At 44.6% G+C, this 13,474-nt stretch overlaps 2 protein-coding genes and 1 non-coding gene across 6 annotated transcripts in view; all 3 read right to left on the minus strand.

Moving 5' to 3' along the window:
* Positions 1-13,313, minus strand: part of RAB9A (RAB9A, member RAS oncogene family) — a 57,962-nt gene extending 44,649 nt beyond the window's left edge. The window contains exons 1-2 of the mRNA XM_040266453.1: positions 13,255-13,313; positions 9,945-10,047 (exon numbers count right to left, since the gene is read on the minus strand). The gene's annotated coding sequence lies outside the window, so the exon portion shown is untranslated. The remainder of the gene's footprint in view (positions 1-9,944; positions 10,048-13,254) is intronic.
* TCEANC (transcription elongation factor A N-terminal and central domain containing) lies at positions 1,845-13,355 on the minus strand. 4 transcript variants are annotated; one of them, XM_040266448.1, is made up of 4 exons: positions 13,255-13,313; positions 9,945-10,047; positions 7,533-7,617; positions 1,845-3,032 (listed from the first exon to the last, which is right to left on the minus strand). In XM_040266448.1, the coding sequence occupies exons 3-4, from the start codon at positions 7,555-7,557 to the stop codon at positions 1,873-1,875; spliced, it is 1,185 nt and encodes a 394-aa protein (XP_040122382.1). In that variant the 5' UTR covers positions 7,558-7,617; positions 9,945-10,047; positions 13,255-13,313; the 3' UTR covers positions 1,845-1,872. The 4 variants fall into 4 exon arrangements, with proteins under 4 accessions (XP_040122382.1, XP_040122383.1, XP_040122384.1 ...); XM_040266449.1 differs by lacking the exon at positions 7,533-7,617 and having other exon boundaries at positions 13,255-13,355; XM_040266450.1 differs by lacking the exons at positions 7,533-7,617; positions 13,255-13,313 and adding an exon at positions 7,690-7,733 and having other exon boundaries at positions 9,945-10,044.
* On the minus strand, positions 12,642-12,714 carry TRNAS-GGA. Its single transcript has one exon. It is a non-coding gene; the product is annotated as a tRNA-Ser (tRNA).
* Positions 13,356-13,474: the final 119 nt, after the last annotated feature.

Below are 13,474 nucleotides of genomic sequence, written 5' to 3' on the forward strand. Positions count from 1 at the left end.
GGTCAAACTACCCCCTACAAAGCACAAAGAATGCTCAAACTACCGCACAATTGCACTCATTTCCATGCTAGCAAAAGGAAAGGAAAGTGAAGTCGCTCAGTCATATACTCTTTGCTACCCCATGGACTGTAGCCTACCAGGCTCCTCTGTCCATAGGATTTTCCAGGCAATAGTACTGGAGTGGATTGCCATTTCCTTCTCCAGGGGATCTTCCCAACCCAGGGATCAAACCCAGGTCTCCCACATTGCAGACAGACGCTTTACCGACTGAGCCACCAGGGAAATCCACGCTAGCAAAGTAATGCTCAAAATTCTCCAAGCCAGGCTTCAACAATACGTGAACTGTGAACTTTCAGATGTTCAAGCTGGTTTTAGAAAAGGCAGTGGAAACAGAGATCAAATTGCCAACATCCACTGGATCATTGAAAAACCAAGAGAGTTCTGGGAAAACATCTATTTCTGCTTTATTGACTATGCCAAAACCTTTGCTGCTGCTGCTGCTGCTGCTGCTGTGTCGCTTCAGTCGTGTCTGACTCTGTGTGACCCCATAGATGGCAGCCCACTAGGCTCCTCTGTCCCTGGGATTCTCCAGGCAAGAGTACTGGAGTGGGTTGCCATTGCTTTCTCTGAAAACATTTGACTGTGTAGATTACAATAAACTGTGGAAAATTTTGAAAGAGATGGGAATACCAGACCACCTGAACTGCCTCTTGAGAAATCTGTATGCAGGTCAGGAGGCAATGTTAGAACTGGACATGGAACAACAGACTGGTTCCAAATTGGGAACGGAGTACATCAAGGCTGTATGTTGTCACCCTGCTTATTTACCTTATATGCAGAGTACATCATGAGAAATGCTGAGCTGGATGAAGCACAAGCTGGAATCAAGATTGCCAGGAGAAATATCAATAACCTCAGATATGCAGGTGACACCACCCTTATGGCAGAAAGCGAAAAAGAACTAAAAAACCTCTTGATGAAAGTGAAAGAGGAGAGTGAAAAAGTTGGCTTAAAACTCAACATTCAGAAAACTAAGATCATGGCATCCGGTCCCATCACTTCATGGCAAATAGATGGGGAAACAGTGGAAACAGTGGCAGATTTTATTTTTGGGAGCTCCAAAATCACTGGAGATGGTGACTGCAGCCATGAAATTAAAAAATGCATATTCCTTAGAAGGAAAGTTATGACCAACCTAGACAGCATATTAAAAAGCAGAGACATTACTTTGCCAACAAATGTCCATTTAGTCAAGGCTATGGTTTTTCCAGTTGTCATGTATGGATGTGAGAGTTGGACTATAAAGAAAGCTGAGTGCCGAAGAATTGATGCTTTTGAACTGTGGTGTTGGAGAAGACTCTTGAGCATCGCTCAAGAGTACATCAAGGAGATCCAACCAGTCCATCCTAAAGGAGATCAGTCTTTAGTGTTCACTGGAAGGACTGATGCCGAAGCTGAAACTCCAATACTTTGGCCACCTGATGGGAAGAGCTGACTCATTTGAAAAGACCCTGATGCTGGGAAAGATTGAAGGTGGGAGGAGAAGGGGACAACAGAGGATGAGATGGTTGGATGGCATCACCGACACAATGGACATGAGTTTGAGTAAACTCTGGGAGTTGGAGATGGACAGGCAGGCCTGGCATGGTGCAGTCCATGGGGGTCGCAAAGAGTCAGACACAACTGAGCGACTGAACTGAACTGAATCACTTTGCCATACACTTCAGACTAGTAAAACATTATAAATTAACTATACCTCAATTTAAAAAAAAGGATAGTATGTATAAGATTAAAAACACAAGCATAAAAAGGTGGTACAAATAAAGGATATCACTTCAGTTATCTGCTGTTAAAAGAACATTTTATTTGTAATCACAGGCACACCCACTTGCTATGATACCACTGCTCCCCACATTCATTGCAGATGACATAGGTCATCATTTCTCCATCTGGGCCTGGATTCCGCACCCAACTTGGAAGGAAGAGTGTCCCTCTGGGGATGACAGTGACTTGGCAGTTGAATTTCTCACAGCGCCCGCATTTTATTTTCCTCGTCGGCGTGCCCTCCACCACTTGGGGCAGGTAATGTTCCCTTAAGGCAGATTTCGTGTAGGACGCCCTCAACTGCTTCAGTTCCTGGCTGGCCATCTCCATGGCAGTCATTTCGGCAAATTCCCTCGGAGACATGGTCCCAGAGAGCAAGTTCTGCTGTAAATGAGAATTGCGGGGGTTCTTTAGATTGGCCACTTTGCTGCGGATGCATGTTTTGTATTTTTGGAGGTTCTTGGGGTGAAGGGCAAAAACGTGGGCTTCGATTTCTTGTGCCAACTTGGGCCACAGGTGGGCTCTGGGCTGGCCTGGGGAGGAAGCAGTTAGAGCTTCATACAGCAGCTCTGTGCATCTGGCTCTCACGGGCACTATGGGGTCCGGCTGCCCACTCGCTGCCAGGTCGGTGGATTGAGGGTCCCAGGTGCTCAGAGGCACTGCCTTAGGCTCCGCTCCGCCACAGCTATCCTCTGGCACGATCGTTTCAATCGCTCCTGCCACATCTTGGGATGTGAACAGAGAATTATGCCTGAAGCCACCCCGTACCTCCTCCTCCTGATTTGGGTCAGGAGGAAGTCCTCGATTTTCTTCTTGACTTCCACCCGGAGGAAATCGTTTAGGGCTGCCCTCTGGCTTGCAGAGAGTATCCTTATATAGCGCTTTCCATTCTGACAGCATACGCTTGGCTTTCTGCTTCAGAGCTGCCGTGGGGCAGTTTTTGAGGACTCTGTACACCGCCCTGACCACCCCCGTCTCCTGAAGGTGCTCTGGAGTCACATGCAGAGTTTCCAGCACAGTGAGGTGATGGCCGAGATCCTCAAAATTCCTTTGAGACATCAGCTGCTCAATAAGGGAAACTCTGGCCGCTATCTGGTTCTTGTCAGACATGGTTAGAGCTGCCAAGAAAAAAGCGCTTTCCATGTTCTCAAGCTTGCATTTGCCAGGCGCAGCTCCGTCATACATGCACCGTGCTCTCTGCCAGTTACCTAGGCAGAGAAAAAGAAGAAGAAAGTCGCTCAGTCTTGTCTGACTCTTTGTGACCCCAGAGACTATACAGTCCATGGAATTCTCCAGGCAAGAACACTGGAGTGGGTAGCCTTTCCCATCTCCAGGGGATCTTCCCAAGTCAGGGATAGAACTCAGGTCTTCCACATTGCAGGCGGATTCTTTACCATCTGAGCCAGGCAGAGAAAGAGTTAGGTAATAAAAGTGGGTGTGACATGTTAGAAAATGCAATCTGCAATGCAGTATGGATCAGTCTCAAAAGTCTGAGTCTCAGTAGTTAAAACAACTACAACAACAAAAAAACAGCGGCCCTGTAAACAGCCTCTGTATTAACAATCGCTTAAAGGAGGCTTGCTGAAAGAGCTACTATAACTTTCCCATCTCCACTTTTACAAATGAACGCCCTTTCCAGATCAGGATTAGTCAACTCCTTTGTGTGGAATTTGGTGGTTATGTTGGGAATGAAAACATGCCAATGTCAGCATCCACGGGGAAAAGCTGAGGAGGCCAGACTACTTTCCCCCGTGTTCAGCTATTTAAACTGAAGTCCTTGCTGATTTTATAGTTTTACTTTTAAAAATATATAGCTTTTATTGGCTGTACTGTGGCTTGTGGGATCTTAGTTCTCCAATCAGGGGCTGAACCTAAATTCTTAAAAAGATGGGAATACCAGACCACCCGACCTGCCTCCTGAGAAATCTGTATGCAGGTCAAGAAGCAACATATAGAACTGGACATGGAACAACAGACTGGTTCCAAACCAGGAAAGGAGTACGTCAAGGCTGTATATTGTCACCCTGCTTATTTACCTTATATGCAGAGTACATCATGAGCAACACTGGGTTGGAGGAAGCACAAGCTGGAATCAAGATTGCTGGGAGAAATATCAATAACCTCAAATATGCAGATGACACCACCCTTATGGGAAAAAGCGAAGAACTCAAGAGCCTCTTGATGAAAGTGGAAGAGGAGAGTGAAAAAGTTGGCTTAAAACTCAACATTCAGAAACTAAGATCATGGCATCCCGTCCCATCACTTCATGGCAAATAGATGGGGAAACAGTGGAAACAGTGGCAGAGTTTTATTTTTGGGGGTTCCAAAATCACTACAGATGGTGATTGCAGCCATGAAATTAAAAGATACTTGCTCCTTGGAAGGAAAGTTATGACCAACCTAGACAGCATATTAAAAAGCAGAGACATTACTTTGCCAACAAATGTCCATCTAGTCACGGCTATGGTTTTTCCAGTAGTCATGTATAGATGTGAGAACTGGACTATAAAGAAAGCTGAGTGCCGAAGAATTGATGCTTTTGAACTGTGGTGTTGGAGAAGACTCTTGGGAGTCCCTTGGACTGCAAGGAGATCAAACCAGTGCATCCTAAAGGAAATCAGTCCTGAATATACATTGGAAGGACTGATGCTGAAGCTGAAACTCCAATCCTTTGGCCATCTGATGCAAAGAAGCGACTCACTGGAAAAGACCCTGATGCTGGGAAAGATTGAAGGCAAGAGGAGAAGGGGACAGCAGAGGATGAGATGGTTGGATGGCATCACTGACTCAATGGACATGAGTTTGACTAAACTCCAGGAAGTGGTCATGGACAGGGAGGGCTGGCATACTGCAGTCCATGGGGTCACAAAGAGTTGGACATGACTGAGAGACTGAACTGACTTACTGTGGCTTCTGGGATCTTAGTTCTCCAATCAGGGGCTGAACCCGGGCTACCTGGAGTGGAAGCATGGATTTCTAACTGCTGGACTGCCAGGGAATTCCCTGATTTTATAGTCTTGAAGTAGGACTTTTCTGAATATAAAAGCATGAAAAACAGAGCCCAAACCAGCTGCTGTTCAGAAGTCCCAAGGAATCTACAGAAATGATGAAACACCACAGGTTGGGAGGCAGCTGGACGCAGGTCAGATGGGCCCCAACAGTCACCAGGCCACACGGTGCTGACGTCTAAGTCTTCTGGACATCGGGGTCAAGGGTCTGACTCTGCAATCCAGAGGACTGAGGACTTAGGACTTTGGACTAACGGGTCTCTAGGCCAGAGTTTCATTCCATTACCTTTCTCCGCTCACCTCCCCACCCCCACCACCACTTTTAGGTGTAAAAGCTGGCTATGTCTGTGTGAACCTCATCCTGGGGAGGCAAAAGTTCACTTTATCTAACCCGTCTCTTTTTCTCTCCACCTAATGCACACAACCTTGCCTACGAAATACCCTTGGATCTGTATCTGCCTGTTTGGTCTAAATGTGAACATCATAAGCATTTTGATGGCAGGGATATCATCTTTTCCAGACTCCATGGACTCTTGTTTTATAGCACGTGATATTAAATAACAATCACCAAAGACACACAGGTGCACAACACTGAAGTGATTATAGAGATAGTAAATGCAGTCTTCCTAGACACCATCTGACAAGTGCTGTAAAGTTTAAGGTCCTTTTAGTCAGCAATTCTATTTCTAAAAATTTACTTTAAGGAAATGAGAGATGTGGAGGCTGTTTTTGTAAGAATTTTCTGCAAACTTAGAAGAAATGATGAGGTTCCAAATGGTTAGGCTTGCACACAAACATTCACAGCAGCATGGCTCATAACAGACAATAAGTGGAAACAATCCAAATGTCTATCAACTGAGGAATCGAGAAACAAACCCTAATATATCCATACAATGGGATGTTGTCAATAAAATGAAATTCTGATACAGACAACTGGATGAGCCTTCAAAGCTTTATGCTAAATTGAAGACACAGAAGACCACATATTGTATGATCATTTACATGAGATGTCCAGAATACACAAATCTAGAGACAGAATGTAAATTCATGGTGGACGAGGGCTGGGATGGAGGGAATCGGAATCAGTGGGGTGGAATGAAGTGGCAATGGCTATTAATGGGTACACAGCTTTTCTTGGGGGAGGTATAAATTCTTCTCTCAAATTGACTGTGCTAACCACTGCACAGCTGTGAATATGATTTTAAAAATGCCAGGAAACTCTACATTTAAACTAGGTTAACTTATGGTATAAAAAGTGTATCTGAACAAAGCTGTTATTTAAAAACAACATTGAATACAGTATTGTAAAGTAAAATAAAAATAATAAATAAAAACAACATCGAGGGAATGCCTTGGCAGTCCAGTGGTTAGGACTCAGCAGTCTCACTGCTGAGGGCCTGATTTTAATCCCTGTTCGGGGGACCAAGATCCTATAAGCTGTGCAGTGTGACCAGAAAAAAAAAAAGCTAAAAATTAATAAAAGTAAAAACAACATCTAAAGTCCGTTTATTTTTATCTTTACTATTTTTTCTGGTTATGCTGCACAGCTTGTGGGATCTAAAGTCTGATCCAAATTTTATTTAAAAATCACATGTGAAGAGAAAAGACTGAAAATAGATACAAAAAATTCCTGACAGTGTTACTTTCTGAATGGTAAGATCTTAAGTGATTATTGTTTGTTCTTTTACTCTTTTTTTATATTTTCTTTTGATGTATACATATGCACTGTTTTCCTAACCAGAAAAGTTATGGGTCTATTACAATTTCACGATAAACCCTATATGTTCCAGAGATTTGCTTACTGAAAATGCCATGGTACATGGATCATCCCAGTCCTACTGCCCCTTGGAATCAGGACACCAGAAGGCAAGCGCCTCACCTCACCTGTGACTGCATTCATATCAGCTCTCACCTTCCACAGAAGCCCACTGCTGCACTGCCAACAGCTCCATCTCCCCTCAAACCTGATCCCCAAATATGAACAGGGGATCACCCACAGCTACAACTCTGAGGTTCCTACTGGTTTTTCCCCATTGCATAGTGCACACGATCAAGGTTCTGGGTCTTGTATTTTTACCACCTAGTGGTCTTTTTTATTTATTATTCTTTTTTAAAGTCAGTTAACAAGAACTCAATGGGCCACTGATTCTGGATTGTAAGTGGTATTCTCTAATTATCGAGAACTGGTACTTCAAGATCCTTGTTTTTCCTTTTTGAATTCCATTTCTTTTGTTTGAATGATGAGAATGAAGATTTCTATATTGATTAATTTTTTTGTACATAAAGTTTTATTGGAACACAATCCTACCCATTTACTTATATATTGTTCCTTTTAAAATTTTATTGTAGTCGATTTACAATGTTGTGTTAATTTCTGCTGTATAACAAAGTGACTCAGTTATACATGAATATTCTTTTTCATATTCTTTTCCATGATGGCTTATCACAGGATGTTGAATATAGTTCCCTGTGCTCTACAGTAAGACCTTGTTGTTTATCCATTTGTGTACAGCAGTTTGCATCTGCTAATCCCAAACCCCAATCCTTCCCTCTCACCCTGTCCTCCTGGCAACCCCACTCTGTTCTCTATGTCTGTGAGTCTGTTTCTGTTTCATAGATAGGTTCATTTGCGTCACATTTTAGATTCCATAGATAAGTGATATCATATAGTCTTTGTTTTTCTCTTTCTGACTTACTCACTTAGTATGATAATCTCTAGGTCCATCCATGTTGCTGTAAATGTCAGTATTTCATTGAAATCCACTGCAACAGTAAAAGGGTCTTCCTAAAGAATCAAAGGCTCAGTCAACAAAGAACAGGCAAGACAGCACAGAAAAATTAAAAATAAACACCTCACTTGCTGACTACTGCTCTCGGCATGTCTGCTTGAGATCTCGGGACCTGGAGGAAGTCAAGCAAGGGAGTCACGAAGGTCTGGTCACAAGGAGCTCAGGGCACTTGAACCCTCCCCCATGTGTGGGAATGTTTCCTAGCAAGGACTCAGTCTCCTCACGTTCTACACTCATTCTCTACGCTTCGTTACCTGGGAAAGCAGGATTGAACTGGGCTGGATGTCAGCAAGGGGGTTAATAAGACACTGGTCTAGAGTTCCCCCAAGGAGGTTAGGCAATCTTTAACTCAGGTCAAATTTCTCAATGAAAGGGCAGAGCTTTAGGGAGATTCTGAAGGCGAAGTTAATTGTAGCTTCAGGGCTCCAGGGAGATGGAAGCATTGTTTGCTGAAACTTTTTCTTTACTCATGGAAACCTACTGAAGTTAAAGGTTTCATATATATAAGCACTCTGCTCTTCACTTCATAACCCTTTTATTTACTGTTCCTCTACATTTAAAAATTTTTAATTGTGGTAAAAATGCACGTATAATTTATCATCTTAACCATTTTGACATGGATGGTTCACTAAGGACATTGACACTGTTGTGCAACCAGCTTTTGGAATGCTAGTTGTCTTGCAAAACAAACTTTGCACCTATTCAACAGCTCTCCACTTCTTTCTACCCTGCATTCCCTAGTAACCATCATTCTACTGTCTGAGTTTGACTCCTTTAGATACCTCATAGAAGTGGAATCATACAGTATCTGCTTTTTTTGTGTCGGGCTTATTTCACACAGCATAATGCTCTCAAGGTTCATCCACATCGGAGTGTCTGTCAGAATTTCCCTCCTTTCAAGGCTAGATAATATTCCACTGGATGGGTAGACCACATTGTGTTTATCCATCCATCCGCTGATGGACACTGGAATTGCTTCCACCTTTGGGCTCTTGTCAAGAATGCTGCCATGAACATGAATGCATAAATATCTTTCTGCTTTCAATTCTGTCGGGTATTTACCCAAAAGTGGGGTTGCTGGATCATATAGGCATTCTATTTTGAATTTTTTCGAGAAACTGCCATATATATTTTTTTTGGAGGAGAAAGTGGCCTTATTACTTTGCAAGGCAAACAGGGAACACAGTAGGCTAGTCCTTCAAGAACTGTGCACCTCTCTTCCATATTTTCTGCAGCATTTCAATGATGTCAAACTTTCTATTCTCCCTGTAGGACAGTCATGTTGATAGAAAGCAATTTATTGCCTTAGGAGCCTGTAGTATGTAAGCAACTGGGATATAACATTTTGAGAACTGCCATAAAAAGACGAAGTAGGCGGTGTGTCCAGTTTAGAGTTCTACACAGTTCACTGAATAAATATCTGTTATGCATCTCGTACACGATAGATGCTGAACCTAACAAGATACTCTCTGCCATAAAGGAGCTGATAGCCCGGCAGAACACAGACAAGAAACTGGTAAATACAAGGACAGGCACTGCTGCTAAGGGGCACACGTAGGAGGGATACACAAACCAAACCTCTACTTCCTGCTCTCTGGCCGGCTCCAGTTCTGCTCTGCTTTCACTCTACGCACGACATTCTGTTAGAGGGATCATCTTCTAGTAGAGATTTCAGCAAAAGGACCCCTCCTTTTCTTGCTTAAGGCCCTTCAGAAGTTCCCCTCTGCTCTCAGGATGGAGCCCAAGGTCCCTGACCAGTAGTGAAAAGCCCCTTTCCAGCCTCCTTTGTGATCTGACTGAATCACTGGCAGGCACTTGCATCTCCCAGCTCAATGCCTTTGCTCCACTAGCTCTCTGAGCCTGTGTGTGGTTCTCACTCCTACCTGCCAATCCATGTCATCTGGAGAACTTACACAGTCAAAACAAAAACAATGCCAGGGACTCACCCCAGACAATGAATTTGAATCTCTGCGGGCAGGCCTGGGCACGTTGCAGCTCTCCAGGTGACTGTGATCTAAACCAGAGCCATCACCACGGCCCTGAACACACAGGCACAACTCCTCTCCCGCAGTAGGACCGACCCAGCTCGTGGGCCTCCACCCCAAGGCAGTTCCCGACCTGCTCCTGGGCTGAATGCACACCACCTCTCCGATTTCACATTCTGCTGGAGGGAGCCTCATTAAATTGTGAAATGTTTAAAACAAAAACAAAATCCTGCTGTGCACAACTCGCCTGAAAACCTTCTCTACAAATTCCAACCAGTGACTGCAATGTTTTCAGTGTCACTGTGTGCCCAGTCCCCTGCACTCACTCCTGCACTTACCTCCTAACAGCAGAAAGCACTGCACGTGGAGTAAGTCTGTGTGCTATAGACGCTCATCTCCATCTTCACAGGTACAGGGCTACCGCCATCTTACAGAGGAAACCTGTTAAGAACATCAAATATTGTACATTTTTTCCCCCATGGTGCATATCACACTAAAAAGGAGAGTGAGAAAGCTGGCTTAAAACTCAACATTCAAAAAACGAAGATCATGGCATCCGGTCCCATCACTTCATGGCAAGTAGATGGGGAAACAATGGAAACAGTAAGAGATTTTATTTTCTTGGGCTCCAAAATCACTGCAGATGGTGACTGCAGTCATGAAATTAAAAGACGCTTGCTCCTTGGAAGAAAAGCTATAACAAACCTAAATAGCATATTAAAAAACACAGACATTACTTTGCCAACAAAGGTCCGTCTTGTCAAAGCTATGGTTTTTCCAGCAGTCACGTAGGGATGTGAGAGTTGGACCATAAAGAAAGCTGAGTGCCAAAGAACTGATGCTTTTGAACTGGGGCTCTGGAGAAGATTCTTGAGAGTCCCTTGGACTGCAAGGAGATAAAACCAGTCCATCCTAAAGGAAATCAATCCTGAATATTCATTGGAAGGACTGATGCTGAAGCTGAAGCTCCAATACGTTGGCTACCTGATGCAAAGAACTGACTCATTGGAAAAGACCCTGATGCTGGGAAAGACTGAAGGCAGAAGGGGATGGCAAAGGAGGAGATGGCTGGATGGCATCATCAATTCGATGGACATGAGTTTGATCAAGCTCTGGGAGTTAGTGATGGACAAGGAAACCTGGTGTGCTGCAGTCCATGGGGTTGCAAAGAGTCAGACACGACTGGGCCACTGAACTGAACTGAATCACACTACATCATTTTTTCTTGTCTGCTTTCCCTATAAGACCACAGAAGAATGATGTCTGTTTCATTCTCTGATACACATCTGGCAAACACCTGGCCAGGGTTCACTATTACTCAACAAATTCTCCCCTCTCTGCTTGTGAGCATCATCCTTTGCACCACAGACGGGCTTGCTTGTACCCACTGCACCTAAGCCCCTCAGCCTCTTCCACGGGAAACATACCTTATCTCAATTTTAGTTTAGAAAATCATTTTAAAGTATTCTAGTTAAAAAAAAAAAAAAGCAGCACAGTGCCTCCTGTGGGCTAATCAGGACCCCAGGAGTCAAGTCATTTGGGGATAAGGAAGGACTAGAAGGTACAGTTCCCAGAAGGATGAGTATGTTGAGGGTGGAGGGAGAATGCAACATCATAGGATTAATATGAGAATTAAAAGGGATAGATAGTCCTTACAAAGTCCTTGGAACTATGTCACACACTAGGCCCAACTGAGGATTATACAGCAATGAAGAGTAATAATATATATTCATTATATATACAATGAAGAGGTTTACATGTATCTACCATACCTGACATTGTTCTCGAGCAGAGGTTCAGCAAACTTTTTCTATAAAAGGCCAGATGGTAAATACTTTAGGCTTTGTAGTCCATCCAGCTTCTGTATGGACTATTCAGCTCCACTGTTCTTGTAGCAGGAACAGCAGCCACAGACAATAAACATTGTGTTAGTGGGTGGTTCAGACCGTAAAGAATCTGCCTGCAATGTGGGAGACCAGGGTTCGATCCCTAGGTCGGGAAGATCCCCTCAAGAAGGAAACCGCAACCCACTCCAGTATTCTTGCCTAGAGAATTCCATGGACAGAAGAGCCTGGTGGGCTACAGTCCATGGGGTCCCAAAGAGTCAGACACACCAGCCACAAAAAATATATAAATGAACGGATATGGCTTTGCTACAATAAATCTCTTTTTCAAAGACAGAAAGGCTGGATTTGGTTGCAGGCAGTGCTGTCCAACAGCAGTATAACAGCAAGCCAGACAAAGAATTTAAAAATCTCTAGTGGCCACAGAAAAAAATATAAACAGGTGAAATTAGTAATAAAGTGAAGTGAAGTCGCTCAGTCCTGTCCAACTCTTTGTGACCCCATGGACTGCAGCCTACCAGACTCCTCTGTCCATGGAATTTTCCAGGCAAAAGTACTGGAGTGGATTGCCATTTCCTTCTCCAGGGGATCTTCCCGACCCAGGGATCAAACCCGGGTCTCCCACATTGCAGGCAGATGCTTTACCATCTGAGCCACCAGGGAAGCCACTTTATTTAACCCAGTGTATCCCAAACACTGCCATTGAACACTTTGATTGATATTAACAAATTGAGATAGTTTGCATTCTCTTTTTCGTACTTATTCTCCAAAATTCACCATTTTACACTTAATGCACAGCTCAGTTCGGACTAGGCACATTTCAGGTACTCAGCCTTATGGACCTAGTGGCTACCATACTGGACAATTCTAGAGCATATGCTAGAACCGATAATGCTGAGATAAACACCTATATCTTTAGCTACTCAATACATATCAAAAACAGAGTTTATACAGTGCCCGAAATATCTGTTGAATGAATGCATACAAAACCTTGTTAATATTAACTGATGTTACAGGTATGTGCACAAAGTGCACACATCTGCTCTAAAAGCTAACAACAGATCAAAGAGAAATTTCCAAAGTGAAAGTGAAATTGCTCAGTCATGTAGGACTAGCCTACCAGGCTCCTCCCTTCATGGGATTCTCCAGGCAAGAGTATTGGAGTGGGTTGCCATTTCCTTCTCCAGGGATCTTCCCGACCCAGGGATCGAACCTGGGTCTCCTGCATTCCAGGCAAACGCTTTAACCTCTGAGCCACCAGGAAAGCCCAAAAGCTGGTAACAAATCAGCAATAACCTAGACGAGTTTAGACCTAAGATCTAAAGAAAAAAATTAAAATTCTAATCACAACCCAGGTACACCTCTCTGGCTATACAGGCAGCGTCTTCCTCTATAGCGAGAAATTATGCTGCCAGGAGCGTCGCAGTTTCTGAAGTGGCACAATACTGCTCTAGCGCCCTTCTGCTTTATGACGACCAATAGCAAATGTGCAGCGAGGGGAAGGGACGGGCACAAGGGCCCACTCTGGCCTGGGTTCGGGTTCCAGTGGGTGGGGTGGAGCGACAAGCAAAGTCGGCTGCAAGACTTCCAAGGGTGACAGCCTGGCACCCAGCACGCAGGGAGCGGCGGCCCCGAGGGATCTACCCACGCTCGGCTGGAGCAGAGGGGAAGGCGAAAGCACGTCCGGGTCTACCGGCCCCGGCAACACTGAGAGCCTCCCCGAGCTGGGTGGGCTTCCACTGGGAACAACTGGGTCGCCTGTCTGCAGCCAAAGAGACATTGGCGAAACCTGCACGCCGCTCACCGAGAAGCACGGGCGAAACCCAGAAGTCCTCGGTGTCCTCGGTGCCCGAGAGAGCTTCCGGTCCCAGGGCGGGACCACGGAAGCTCAACCAATCATCCCTCAGACTAGAGAACAAGGCTTGGGAGTCAACGCATGCGTGCTAGGAAAGTGGCGTCTGCGCAGAGCGATCGGCCTGCAAGAGGCCGGCCCCACCCCCACCCCCATCCCCACCCCCACCCCC

This window comes from Oryx dammah, unplaced genomic scaffold, assembly GCF_014754425.2.
Source record: "Oryx dammah isolate SB20612 unplaced genomic scaffold, SCBI_Odam_1.1 HiC_scaffold_23, whole genome shotgun sequence".
NCBI classification, from domain to species: Eukaryota; Metazoa; Chordata; class Mammalia; order Artiodactyla; family Bovidae; genus Oryx; species Oryx dammah.